We start from the raw sequence: 12895 nt of genomic DNA on the forward strand, positions 1-12895 counted from the left end.
TTTTTGAATGATCCGCAATGTCATTTTTATACTATAGGTGGCAGTGTAGCTGCTGCTTCCACTTCCGCAAATTGGTGGTTTTGGTACGGCAGAGCTTCCGTACGTGCTCACCGCGTTGAGGTGCTACAAAGTTGTTTGTCAAGTTGTCCTCGATTGAATAATTTCAGACGTATTTTGGAATCTCAGAGGTATGTGGAAAAAACTAGATATCTCACTAATGTCAATATATGGGTCATCTGACTTCTGTTTTAAAAACCATCCTTTAGAAGACAAAAAGCTAACGGGTTAGCTAGCTAGACAGTACTAACGTTAGCTTGCTAAATGGAAACGCTGTGACGTATGTCTTTCTAAAGAACTACATTTTACCAAAGCTAGATACATTTTAGGCTACATCTTTTGCATCTTATTTCAGTCAACAATGTCGGATGCACAGAAGAAGCGAAAGTCTAAGGTTGTGCGAAGTGAAGGAGGAACACCTGATATGAAACGATGCCGTGGAGAGGGCGACCAGCCGGTAAGTTCGTCGTCCCATCAAAATATCTGGTTTGAAGGTCTTGTGTCGGAAGTAAAAGTTGTACAGTAATCAGACATTTTACTTCAGCTCCTCCATTTTTAACTTTCGCATGCACAAAGTTAGATATTTGTGACATTTTAAAATACATCATAAAACTTATTCAAACAGTCCAGCAGCAGAAAAGAAATTGAAATGGGTTTTGCTGCTCTCTTAAACATCTGAACGATCAAATATGTCTCACACACTTGCTGTTTATTTCCTTTGCATACATTCCTATGGATGCAACTCTGCATAATGTATTTTTATTCAGGACGTGGTCGAATTAAAGTCTACAATGCGCTGCTTTTGTGATTTTTATGTGATGGAAGTTCTAAATTGAATATTGTGGATAAAAGAACCATGAAAGCAAAAAATATTGCAAATTTGATACATCTTTAACCCCCTATGTTGTAATCAATCGAGTCTTGAAATTTGGGACCTGTGTTAAGTTGCAGTTGCATTAAAATAATGAATAATAATGAAATCCCTTATTGGTCCCCCGTAGGGGAAATTAGGTTTCCACTCTAGTTAATTGTCAGACTCGTGTGTGTATGTGTATACATATATATATATATGAGATAGGCCTTCAAACTTAAACACACACAAACAATGTGCAACGTATTAAGTGGACGGTGCTTTGCCCAAGTGCACCTTGGCAGTGTTCCGGCGGTGAACTGGTGCTTCAACCACCATTAATGGATTTTAATTGTATTTCATAGGATTTTCCACGTGTATATAATGAAGAGGTGGAGCTTGACAGCAGGGACTCCAAAAAGGACTACGATCAGTACAAGGCGTCATGTGAGAATTTGGCGACACTCATGAGCGAAATTCAGGATCTGAAAGCCAACGGAGCCAAAGAGGGGGTAATCATACTTTTAAGATTTGCATTCAAATGCTGCCTATCGACTGTTTTCTTGGAAAGTTTTTAGTTGGTGATATTACTATATCACCATCCATCCACACAATTTGGTGTGATCAATTCACCTAAGCTGCATGTTTTTGAAGCCGGAGAGAACATAAAACTCTGCATAGAAAGGAATAGAACCTGGAACCTTTTTGCTGTGAGGCAACAAGAATAGCCACAGTGCCAACGTGGTGCCCACTTTATGAACTAGTCAAAATTATTTCAGGTTATGATGTGTCTGTGGAGTAACAGCTTTTACCCACACTACAAACTTGATACATGCAGTTTGTGAAACTGATAAACAATCAGTTCTCACCATGCTGTAGAGAATTCTTTTATTATCAATAATATTGAAATCTAACCAGTTTTTTTAATCTGTTCTTAGTGTGTTGAGGTGGAGCAGAAGCGTATGCAGAGCTGCATCCACTTCATGAATCTGAAAAAACTCAATCGTCTGGCTCACATGCGACTGAAGAGAGGAAGAGACCAGACACATGAGGTAACTTCTACATAACTTTGAAATACTGTGCATTGCAGAAGCAATTCGGCTTAATTTATGGTTACATTATACCAAGTATTTTCTGAAAATGTATTGCTTCAACCTCCTTAGATGTAGTGCTGCTATGCATAACTGCAGTAACTAGTTCTTCTGTCAGCAAAAAAGTCCACATATACCTTTTTTTTATTGATCCAGCCTCTTAATCCTAATATTTATTGAATCCTGTTTTGATTCTTGGCACATTGTTTTGCTTCAGTTTGTTTCTAGAATGCCCCTGGTTGGCGTTTGTAAATTAGTTTTAGTCACAGTATTTTTCCTTTCAGGCAAAGCAGAAAGTGGATGTGCTGCACCTTCAATTGCAGAATCTGCTTTATGAAGTTTTGCATCTTCAGAAAGAGATTAGCAAATGTCTGGAGTTTAAGTGAGTACAAAAAGTCTTATTCTCAATCTTTTATTTTAAATATACAAAGTCTTTGAATCAAAGGGGCTGTAATTATTTTGTGCTTCACTTTCAGTGTGTGTATTTTGTCCTATAAAAACATATGAGTCAAGTCAGCATGCACTTGGGTGAAAAGTAGTATTTTTCCCAAAAGATTCTTAAAATGTGTAGCTTAAAAACTCTAATGAATTAATGGCGTTTGTAAAAGGAAAAATTCATTCTTCTGTAACAATGATAAATTATTTATTACTATAGCACCTGTCATTCCCATTTTAAAGTGCGTTGTTAATGTAACTCTGACTCAGGTCTAAACATGAGGAAATAGACTTGGTGTCTGAGGAAGAATTTTACCAGGAGGCACCACCAGAGATTTCCAGGCCCCACCTCACAAAAGATGATTCCCACCAACTTACGCTGGCTCGACTAGACTGGGAGCTTGAGCAGAGGAAGAGGTGTGTAGCTAGCGAAGTGTATTACATGCATGTGTTTTCAATGCATGAGGCATCTGTCTTAAAAGCATTAACTCTACATGAACACAGGCTGGCGGAGAAATATAAAGAATCACAGGCCACAAAGGAAAAGATCCAGAAAAGCATAGAGGTGAAGAAGGAACATCTGACCAGCTTGCAGCCAGGACTCACTGCCATCATGCAGGTGTAGCGTCTTTAGGATTTTGTTCCAGTTTCATTTAATTTTGTGTGTAAAATTTATTTTCTTTTCTATGGAGTCTTAATTGGCATGAAGCTCTATACCACCAGTAGACATCAGGTATGGCTCTTCTGACTTATTTTGCTGTCTTTCATAGGCCTCTCTCCCAGTGCAGCAGTATCTATCCATGCCATTTGAACAGACCCAGAAACAGACAGAGGTTGCTCGCCACCTGCCTCCACCTCTCTACGTCCTGTTTGTTCAAGCGAATGCTTATGGCCAGGCCTGTGGTAAAATGATCACAGATTATAGAAAATAAAGTTTTTCCTCACGGTATGAAAGACTTAAGCATAAATCCTTTATTTTTGTGTCCATTTCAGACAAGAATCTGATTGTTTCAATCATTGGTGATGTGGATGAGGCCAAGGCCCTGTCCAAACCTCCAGAAGATTCACAGGGTACAGACAATATTACACCACTAATCACTGCTACTAAACATGCAGCATTAGAACATAGTCCACAAAATGGACTGTGTTCTAGTCGTGCATGTTGCCTCATATTCAAGACATTGCATTGCTGGGTGTAGCATCCACAACAATAATGTTAATGTTTGCTTTCAGATGATGAGAGTGATTCAGATGCAGAGGAGGAGCAGGAAAAAACGGTGAGATTCAGACCTAATATATCCCCTAGACAGATTTGTACATCTAACAACTTTAAGTGTTGGATAGAAGGTATCTGACATTAATTTTCCAAACAATGACTAGTGAATCTAACCTGAGCCCAGGTTTTGTTTTTTTCCCAGTCCGTCAGGATGTTTTTCTTGACATGACTTAAACGTGTGTGTTCCAAATACAATAATTTCCGTTTGCTTTTATTTTTTTTGTTTGGCAGAAGAGGAGAAGACCAACCACAGGTGGCCAGATGGATGACAAGAGACGAGAGATGCTAAAAAGGCACCCACTGTCTCTGTGTATAGACCTCAAGTGTAAAGGTAAATCTGTAAATCTGAGTGAAATCATGAAACTGCTTGACCCAGGGGTTCCCTCTGCTGGCAGCTAATGGAATGGTGAACAGTCACAGGAAGATCTGCATTGCAGGCGTAACACCACCTAAAAGTGTGTGTGTGGGAGGTGGGGGTGGGGTTAGTGGTGAGATATTTGGTTGTGGTACCCTGTGTCTGCAGATACCACATGCTGTGAGAATGATTTCTCATGCCTCCTCTCTCCCCTCCGGGATTATTAAAGTATCTATCTATCTATCTATCTATCCCCAGTTATCATCAGGGCTGCCAGTCGCAGCAGTCAGTTTACTGCACTGCTGAGTGACACGGGGTTCACTGTGACCGCAGACTGTAGAGAATGAAAGATGTTATGCGTCCCTTGGGTGGTGTTTGCTATCGTTGTGACCCCACCCTGTTATTGCCCTCTAATTGTGCTGCTCTGTGCAGTTATACCACGGGGGTTTTTCAATGGGATCATTAATGAAAGAGTGGGTTGGAGGGAGTTTTGACTAAAGACAGTAATGGATTTGTTCATCACCTTGTGTTATTTATTATATCTTCGCAGATGGCACCATCCTCCATCTCTACTTCTACTACCTGATGAATTTGAACATCATGACTGTCAAGGCTAAGGTTTCCACCTCCACTGACCTCAGCACAGCTGTCAGTGCTGGGTGTGTACATTATTTTTGTCAGACCCACATTGATTATTTCCATGGTAGCAACTATTCCTCCTGCAGTCCACAGAAAATATAATAGAAACACGAGATTTGTTTACATGGTTTCACAGCTTCAAGTCAAGAGAAGGTCTCCAGTAATTCTAGAATTATGTCTCCAATTAGAGCTTAAATATCACAAATAGATGTAATGTTTTATAAATAATTTAAACGTAGCCTCACTATTAGTTCATTTAACCAAGTGTGTTTTCATTTCTATCCCTGAACAATGTTTTCTTTGCAGAGATCTGCTGAAAGCAGACATCGTGCTCAGCTGCCTCTACGCAAACGACCACGGGCGAGAAACGCCCAATCCGGCTAATCGCTACCAGTTTGACAAAGTTGGGTAAGGATGTCAGATGATTAAAATCAGCCACTAACAATTAAATTATCAGGACAAATAAAATTAACCCATCATGTTCTTTTTAGAATCCTTACCTTTGCAGATTATGTGGAGGATCTTGGCCATCCCTACGTTTGGGTTCAGGGTCTGGGAGGATTACGATTTCCCAGTGATATTACAGAGGTGCGTGTTGATCGACTTACATACCAGTTGACCTTTATTCAAGTCTGTACAACCATGTCATTTGGAATTCACCCTTATTCTTCAGGATATGAGTGTGGGCAGCTCTCTGAGTGCCAGCCAAATGGAGAGTACCATGAAACTCCTAAGAGGAAGAGTCCAATCCCGCTTGGCTCTGCACAAGCAGTTTGCCTCTTTAGGTACTTTTTGTTAACGACCACTTATTAAATGTTCCTAAAGAAGACACGGGAGGTTTAGATGAACATTGTTTGTGTCGATGTCTTCAGAGCACAGCATCATCCCAGTCTCTAGCGAGTGTCAGCACCTGTTTCCTGCCAAGATCATGTCCCGTTTAGCTCGCTGGACCACTATCGCCCACGTTGAGTACAAGGTAAGAACAGTAAGGATTTGTGAATCCTAGCATACAGCTCTGGCTGTGACTGACGTCTGCGTTTTCTTTAGGACCTGCCTTATACGCGCCATGTCACTGATGCCGGACTGGCAAAGGAGACTGATCTGTACTTTATGGGTGTGGTGGAGAGAGGCACAGGTGAATGCTAGTGCTGATAATAGAATTCCATTTCTATGATAATTCTATTTGTTTCTCATCAAACCCTTCACTTTTCTTTTCCAGCTCGTCTCCAGGCTGCCGTCGTCCTTAGTCCCCGTTACCCAGACATCACTCCTCTTTTCTCTCTTTCCCTCAGCTGGAAAGGAGAGCGCAGCGGACGCACTGACGATAACCTTCGAGTATGAACGTTTCAGTATTGATCACACTGTTCCGTAAGAACTGTTTTATATAAAGACATTCCAACCTCCAATGATTCATTAATTCTTTTTTTAGGCCATGGAGAGCGAGGTCAATGTGTTCAAAAATGAACTACAGGGACCACGCCCGGGACATCAGCTCCTGACCAATCAGATTTTACGCCTGTGCGTCTGCTTGGACGTGTATTTGGAGACCGAGGGACAAGACGACAGCGTGGAGGGACCGCGAGAGTTTCCGAGAGAAAAGATGTGCTTGCGCACTGTGAGGTACGTGTTCACAAGAAGCATACAGTAAAATGGTAATACATTTACTTAAATGCTCCTTTGGTGTGTGGACTCAGTGACTGTATCTGTGCCCTCTGTCTTTGTCAGGGGTCCAACTCGTCTGAAGCCATTCAAGTTCAACCATCCTCAGGGGTTCTTCAGTCACCGCTAAAATTGTCAATGATTATCCCCCTTTACTTTAGTTCTCATACTCAATCATACTCGTATTTACTTTTTGTCTCACCTTTTTAGAATTGTAACATTTTGAAAATAAAAAAAGCACATTTCCATTGGTGAGTGTGTATTTCTTTTATTTCTGACTCTGTTACATCTATCCATTGTTGTGGACTCAAATCTTGTTTCATCTCTTCATCTTCCTCCGTGCTGCACTTCTTCTACAACCGGTGTTAACTACCTGAATCATTCCATTGTGGTTTAGTTCTGCTCATACACTTACCTAGAGAATTATACAATACCACATTTTTTATATGTTTGGGCCTTTGAACTTGTATTGTCATTGTTGCAGTAACAAGAGGATTGGATGCCATTTTCAATATTTTATAATCAGGTAGAAGTTACCTGCAGAAATTCTTACCAAAAATAACAATGAGACATTGTCATTATTCTTAAATGTGAGTCTCATTCCTTTTGTGAAAGAGAACTGAAAACAGACGTTTATACATACTGGTACCTCCAAGATACAAAAAAAATATAAAGGTCTCAAAAGAAGAAAGGAATGTGAAAAATATATTAGAAAAAAAGTGGTTTGTTCTGGCTCACTTCATTTGTAATGACTGCTGAGAGCGACCTGCACTAATGTGATTACAGGTGCAGTGAATTCTCCTGGGGAAACAACAGGGTTAGTTAATCCTGTAAATATAGACTCATCTTTCAGATGTGATGACATTCCTTTCGGAGGTCATTCAATGTGAAGTCAAAGCTGATAAGATGCCAGGTGATGAATGCTTCCTGTGTCGGCCAAAGACTACGGTACTCAATGTCCCTGAATCCTTAGGTGTAGTTACAGTATATCAGTGGCTTAAATTCCATGTTTGGTTCATTTTGGGTGGCACGGATGAAATAACTAAACTGATGAGTTTTTTTTCTGTCAAAAATGTTGGAGATTTTGAAATATTTCTAAAAGCTGACAGAAAAGACTTGTATTTCCTTGACATTTATCACTTCTAATCTAAATTATTACTGGTGAACAATTATTAAATCCCTACTATTGTGCAAGTCCCGAGGCTTGCAATGAGGTATATTTTGGAATAAAGAAATGGAGTCTGTCTCCTCCAAACCAGCAGCTCTGCTCCTGATTTATAAATGAGGATGACTCTGGGACGTGAGGAAGGATGTGCCGGGAGGGTACAGCTCCCTTTCTTCTTACCGCAATGCAGTGCAGTAACCAGTAACATTTCACCTTTCAGCCTCACACCTTGACACCTCTCATTCATGGTGATTCTCTTAGGTCGTTTTGCTGGCCAGCTTTGTGTAGTGAGATGAAAAAAAGCCACGTTTGATTTTTCATTCTTTATTTGTCCGCTTCATTTTGCATATTCTCTGCAGTTTATACACAGCACAGTCATTATTGTCCTACTACTGTAGACCAGAAGAGTTAGACGCTGCAATCCACCTGCCATGAGAAGCTGCATGAAGGTGCACATAAAGCAAAACTCAAATATTTCCTATCCATGTATATGTAAATATATCATCTGCATATATATATACACATTCACACATTATTTTGACATCTCTACCTTTGAAGGCTTGTATAGCAGATCCAGTTGAAATGCACTTGTAATTGTTTAAGGGCAGTTGTCACATTCAGAATAAGAGTTTAGAAGATGCTGCATTCACTCCAGTCATGTCAGAAGCATTGGGGTGATCATATGGAGGGGTGAGGGGTTGTTGGCTACAAACATCACTATTGCTTACATACTGTACCATCACCTGCTTTGCTTTGGACATTAAAGTGCTTGTCTGCTTTCTCCTGCGTCACTCCTCACAGTTTATTTTGGCATCTCTACATCTTCTTCTCTTCATGCCCTGAATTACAGCTCATCAGTCTTATTTCTTCATCTTTTCCTCTTTGCTCTCCTTTGATTCAGTACCAGATGATTTTTCAGTTTTCTCTGCCTTCCCTCCTTCCTTCACCTGGGTCTTCTCTTCTTTAGTGTTCTCCTGTTTCTCCTTTGGCTTCTTATCCTCTTTCTTGTTCTCTGCCTCCTCTGGTTTGGCTTTTGGAGTGGGCTTCTCCTCCAGCTTCTTGTCCTCCTTCTTACTCTGTGTATTCTCAGGCTCTGCTTTAGGAGCAGGCTCTGCCTTAGACTCAGCTTTCTCTGGTTTGGGAGGAGATGGTTTTTCCTCAGCTACAGGAGGAATACTTTCTTTAGGCTCGGACTTGGGGGCAGGTTTGTCGTCTGCAGGTTTGCTAGGGGAAGCATGTTTTGAAGTATCTTCACTCATTGGTGCTTCATCTACTTTGCTTTCTTTCATTTCATCTGGTTTGTCCTTCTTTTCTTTCTCCTTGGTCTCTGGAGTCTTCTCCTTCACAGGTTGCTCTTTCTCCTTTGTTTCCTCTTTGACTGGTTGGGGTTTCTCCTCCTTTTTCTCGTCCTTGGGGGTGTCCTTTATAACCAGAAGTTTGGCCTTCTCTTTTTCAGGAGACTTTATTTCAGGGGTCTTGGGTGGGGATTTAGATTGAGGGGATTTGCTGGCTGGGGATTTTGAAGGGGGTGATTTGGGCATCGGAGATTTGGCTGCTGGTGATTTAGATTCTGGTGATTTGGCAGCAGGAGATTTAGGCTGAGGGTACTTCGAGGGAGGGGATTCACCCTTATCTTTAGATTTAACTTTCTCCTTACCTGCATCTTCTTCCTCACTTTTCTCCTCACCCTTCCCATCCTCCTTTCCCTCCCTTTCGTCCTCCTTTTCTTCTCCCTTATCCTCTTTGGTTTCCTCCTCTTCTTCTTCTGCCTCTTCTTCTTCAACATCTTCTTCCTCTTCCTCCTCATCTGCCTCCTCTGTCACCTCTGTGACCTGGGTCTCATCTGTCTGTTCCTCCACAATGACCGTGTCTGACATCTCGTCTCCTTTTACTTTGAAGATTCTGCTTTCTAAATAAGAATACGGACTTCCTCCTGACAAGAAGCGATCTTCCTCTCCTTCCAGTAACTTCCTGTTTGAAGGCAGAGCCAGGCAGTCAGTGGAATTAACTTTTTAAATGATGGGAAAATATTTAATAATGTGTTTTCAAACCATAACAAACCTATACGCAGCAATCTCAATATCTAGAGCCATCTTCACATTCAGCAGCTCTTGGTAGTCTTTCAGCTGGCTGGCCATCTCCCATTTGGTGTTTTTCAGCTCATTGTCCAGCTGATTGATCGTCTCCTGCAAAATAACAAAACACAGGGTCCACCTTTAAAATAGTGTAAAAACATAAATATGCATTTTTAGTGAGCTGTTTGTGTTAGTTCCTGCCTGTAATGAGTTTAGATCATCATGGTGCCTTTCATCACTTTCCATACGTTGCCTCTCTAGTGACTCCTTGGTTCCACGAAGAGTCTCCAACTCAATAGTGCGACTCTGCAGCTGTCGACGATACTCTGTGATCTCCTCCTGGGTTCCACGGAGGGCATCCTGGTTGGATCGAGCAGCATCAGATAGACGCTCAATACGCACTGCAGAAATGAAGAAAAGAAAAAAAAGGCCAGCTTCAAAAGATGTTCGGTGATTCACAGAGGCACAGAGACTTTCAGAATTCTGACTCAGTCCACATGAGCTGCATCATTCTGAGATGCCTGACTTGTCCTCTGTTGTCAAGGCCTCAGAGAGCCGCTGGGAGCTTGAGTAACCTTGACTGTGTCCATCTGTCAGTCAGCAGTCTGACTCAGCTCTCTCCCTAGTCCCAGCATGCATGAACCACACTGCTGCAGTCAGCTGGACGCGACACAGGGAAGGTCATTCTGTTTGCACCTTTCCCTGTAGTGGATCAATGTGGATGTATGGCTTCTGATCATTCAATTCTGTGGCATACAGCTGTTCAGATAAAACCTTAAAAGGAGCAGAGGCCGTGCGTCTAGCAGTTCAATTGTGGGAAAGTCATTAACTTTAATGTGCATTTCTCTTTTACACCTTGGTTTACTCTGTTTAGGAAAGCATAAGAGATAACTATGAATGCATAAGCCGCAGAGCTTCCGATGTAAAGACGCACACAAGGATGTGCGTATGATGACTTACATCTACGTACAGATACAGAAACGTCTTCGAGTCTTAGACTTCAGCACCATGGACAGAGAACGAGCACTTTCTGCGATTAAAAGCTTCGATATACATTAATTTTCAGCTATGACCCAACTTACCCTTAAACCATTCCTCTGCCTGCGTTGAGTTCCTGGATGCGTGGTTGTCCAGCTGCGCCCGGATCTCTCGCAGTGCGCCGGTCAGGTCCGCTTTCAGCGTGTCCCGCACCTCGAAACTCATCTGTGCGCCCTGAATCTGCGCGAGGAGATCGGCCACTTCTTCTTCGTGATTCTTCTTTAGAAATGCATCCTCTTCCTCCAGGGCGCGGAGCTTCTTGTCCAGATCCAGTCGCGCCAGCCTGCACTCCTCGACGTACTTCTTCATTGCGCGGGCTGCAGCCTCCAGCTCTTCTCGGTTACGCGCCTCATCCTCCAGCCTGTCTCGCAGGTGCTGAACGTCCTCCTCCAGGTGTTCGTGCTCCAGAGCTGCGCGGCCCTTTTCCCCGGTCAGCTCCTGGAGGAGACCCCTCAGGTCGCCCAGCTCCCGCTCGTAGCGCTCCCCGATGGATGTGCGGCTGGCCTGATTCTGACGCAGAGCTGCCGCTTCAGCCTCCAAGTTGCGATTGTGCATCTCCAAGGTTCGCACTTTGTCGATATAGCCGGCGAAGCGGTCGTTCAGAGTCTGCAGGATCTCCTTCTCGCTCCTGCGCGTCATGTCGCCGTTGAAGGTCTCCAAGTTGTCGACGGAGGGCGGCTGGCTGAAGGCGAGGCGGCGGCGCTGCGAGTGGAAGCCGCTGGAGGACATGGAGGCTGGCCGAGCTTTGCGGCACGAAGTCGGGCTGAAGAAGTGATGATCCACGGAGAAACTCATGTTGTCCAGGTCGGAGGGAAGTGACTGCAGCAGGAGAGGCGCTCCGGGTTTATAAAGCAGGGAGGGAAACTCTCGAGTCAGCATGAAGACGTTTTTTATTTAAAGACACATCGTTTCGTCAGAAAACTCTGGCCTGCTCAGGAACATCTTCTCTCTAACCATCACCTTCGTGGATGGTTTGCGTTTTTACTGAACATGACAATAGGACGATTTTATTAAGGCAAAGAAGCTAATATTGGTTTTATAGTATTTTCCTTTTTTTGTATAGAAAAAGATGAAACACTGATGGGGAATTTTTTTGTCCTTTTTTTAAAATGGGAGTTTCTCTTTACAAACAGGACTGACACATAAAGTGTCATTTTAAACCTATGCAAATTATTGCAATATTGTAAAAATATAAAGACCTTATATAAGTGTGGCTTACCAATAATGTGTGTGTGCAGTGAGTTCTGCTGATGCTCTGTTAACTGTGCTACTGCAGTGTGAGTTTGCAAATCCATGCAACCTCCCTTGGGACAACTGCTGGGCCACTGACAGGCTGTTTCTTTTCTGTTCTCCAAAGAAAGTTTGTTTTTATCATCCCAAATAAGTCCAGTCATCTCATGGTTTGTCAATGGGGAGAGTTAATATTCACCAGCTGTGAAGGTGTATTTGCAGGCAAAGCATAATTTGACACCACTGACATAAAATCCATCAGCATAAATGGCAACCTGGTGCAGGATACACACTGAGTGATGATGCAGGGTTAAAGAAAAACAAACTGAGCTGTCTGCTGACCTGTAAGGGGGTCAGTTCTTGGAGCAGGGACATCACTTATTGATCCATCAGATTCAGGGTGAGTGAGTTTACTGTGCGTGACTTGAAGGCTCAGGGACAATTGTGCCTTTCCCTCGAGATGTTGAAGAAGATTTTAATCAGCACACGACCATTTCTCTGCATCAGCCATTCTTCAAGCATGTGAATATGTGTGTCATCAGCCCAATGACACCCAAAGGACTGCAACACGGATTTTCTCTCCTCCATCAATGGTGTCAAAGCTGTTTAAGGTCCTCAAAAATTATTTTCAAAATGAAAAAAAACATGTTGCAAAGCCCAGGCATTGCCATTGTGTGTTTTGCACCATGTCACACGTTTATGGGTTGCAATGCTGACAAGAGGGCACAAATATTATGTGTCACATGATCACATCTAATTTGTCCCCCATCCTCATGTTTTATGAATGGGGATTTAAAGAGCAAAGTGTGCAGAATTTATTATTGATCCTATTATGATCTATCAATAATTTGTTACTTCATTACATAAAAACCTACAACATTATTTGTATTCTGTGTGTAATGGTAAATCCAAATCACCTGTCACCTATTTTGAGAATTAAGCCCTCAAATGATAAGAATAGCAAAGAAGAGATAAATCCAGCAAACTGAACAGGAACGTCTGATGTATTGGCTTGTCTGAAGGAA

At 42.3% G+C, this 12895-nt stretch overlaps 2 protein-coding genes across 2 annotated transcripts; one reads left to right on the plus strand and one right to left on the minus strand.

The window, feature by feature from the left end:
* The first annotated feature begins 82 nt into the window (after positions 1-82).
* On the plus strand, positions 83-6610 carry thoc5 (THO complex 5). Its single transcript, XM_068311021.1, has 20 exons — positions 83-188; positions 413-514; positions 1273-1419; positions 1846-1959; positions 2283-2380; positions 2704-2850; positions 2938-3052; positions 3204-3336; positions 3427-3504; positions 3667-3710; positions 3941-4040; positions 4615-4723; positions 5010-5111; positions 5195-5291; positions 5377-5488; positions 5576-5679; positions 5751-5838; positions 5923-6038; positions 6133-6323; positions 6429-6610. The coding sequence occupies exons 2-20, from the start codon at positions 419-421 to the stop codon at positions 6490-6492; spliced, it is 2055 nt and encodes a 684-aa protein (XP_068167122.1). The 5' UTR covers positions 83-188; positions 413-418; the 3' UTR covers positions 6493-6610.
* A 1328-nt stretch (positions 6611-7938) lies between these two features.
* Positions 7939-11425, minus strand: LOC137592872 (neurofilament medium polypeptide-like). The gene is made up of 4 exons (XM_068311343.1): positions 10685-11425; positions 9804-10003; positions 9589-9713; positions 7939-9498 (listed from the first exon to the last, which is right to left on the minus strand). Exons 1-4 carry the CDS (start codon positions 11367-11369, stop codon positions 8388-8390), a joined length of 2121 nt encoding a protein of 706 aa, XP_068167444.1. The 5' UTR covers positions 11370-11425; the 3' UTR covers positions 7939-8387.
* Positions 11426-12895: the final 1470 nt, after the last annotated feature.

The sequence above is a fragment of the Antennarius striatus genome, chromosome 3 (genome assembly GCF_040054535.1).
Source record: "Antennarius striatus isolate MH-2024 chromosome 3, ASM4005453v1, whole genome shotgun sequence".
Lineage (NCBI taxonomy): Eukaryota > Metazoa > Chordata > Actinopteri > Lophiiformes > Antennariidae > Antennarius > Antennarius striatus.

What these genes read in the sequence shown, in the direction of transcription:
- thoc5 (XM_068311021.1), top strand. Translation starts at nt 419, where the DNA reads ATGTCGGATGCACAGAAGAAGCGAAAGTCTAAGGTTGTGCGAAGTGAA. An exon ending in GAAGAGACCAGACACATGAG is followed by an intron (nt 1,960 to 2,282) that starts GTAACTTCTACA and finishes TTTTCCTTTCAG; the next exon opens with GCAAAGCAGAAAGTGGATGT. An exon ending in TGTGGTGGAGAGAGGCACAG is followed by an intron (nt 5,839 to 5,922) that starts GTGAATGCTAGT and finishes TTTCTTTTCCAG; the next exon opens with CTCGTCTCCAGGCTGCCGTC.
- LOC137592872 (XM_068311343.1), bottom strand. Translation starts at nt 11,369, where the DNA reads ATGTCCTCCAGCGGCTTCCACTCGCAGCGCCGCCGCCTCGCCTTCAGC. An exon ending in GGCAGAGGAATGGTTTAAGG is followed by an intron (nt 10,004 to 10,684) that starts GTAAGTTGGGTC and finishes TCATTTCTGCAG; the next exon opens with TGCGTATTGAGCGTCTATCT. An exon ending in ATTGAGATTGCTGCGTATAG is followed by an intron (nt 9,499 to 9,588) that starts GTTTGTTATGGT and finishes GCCTTCAAACAG; the next exon opens with GAAGTTACTGGAAGGAGAGG.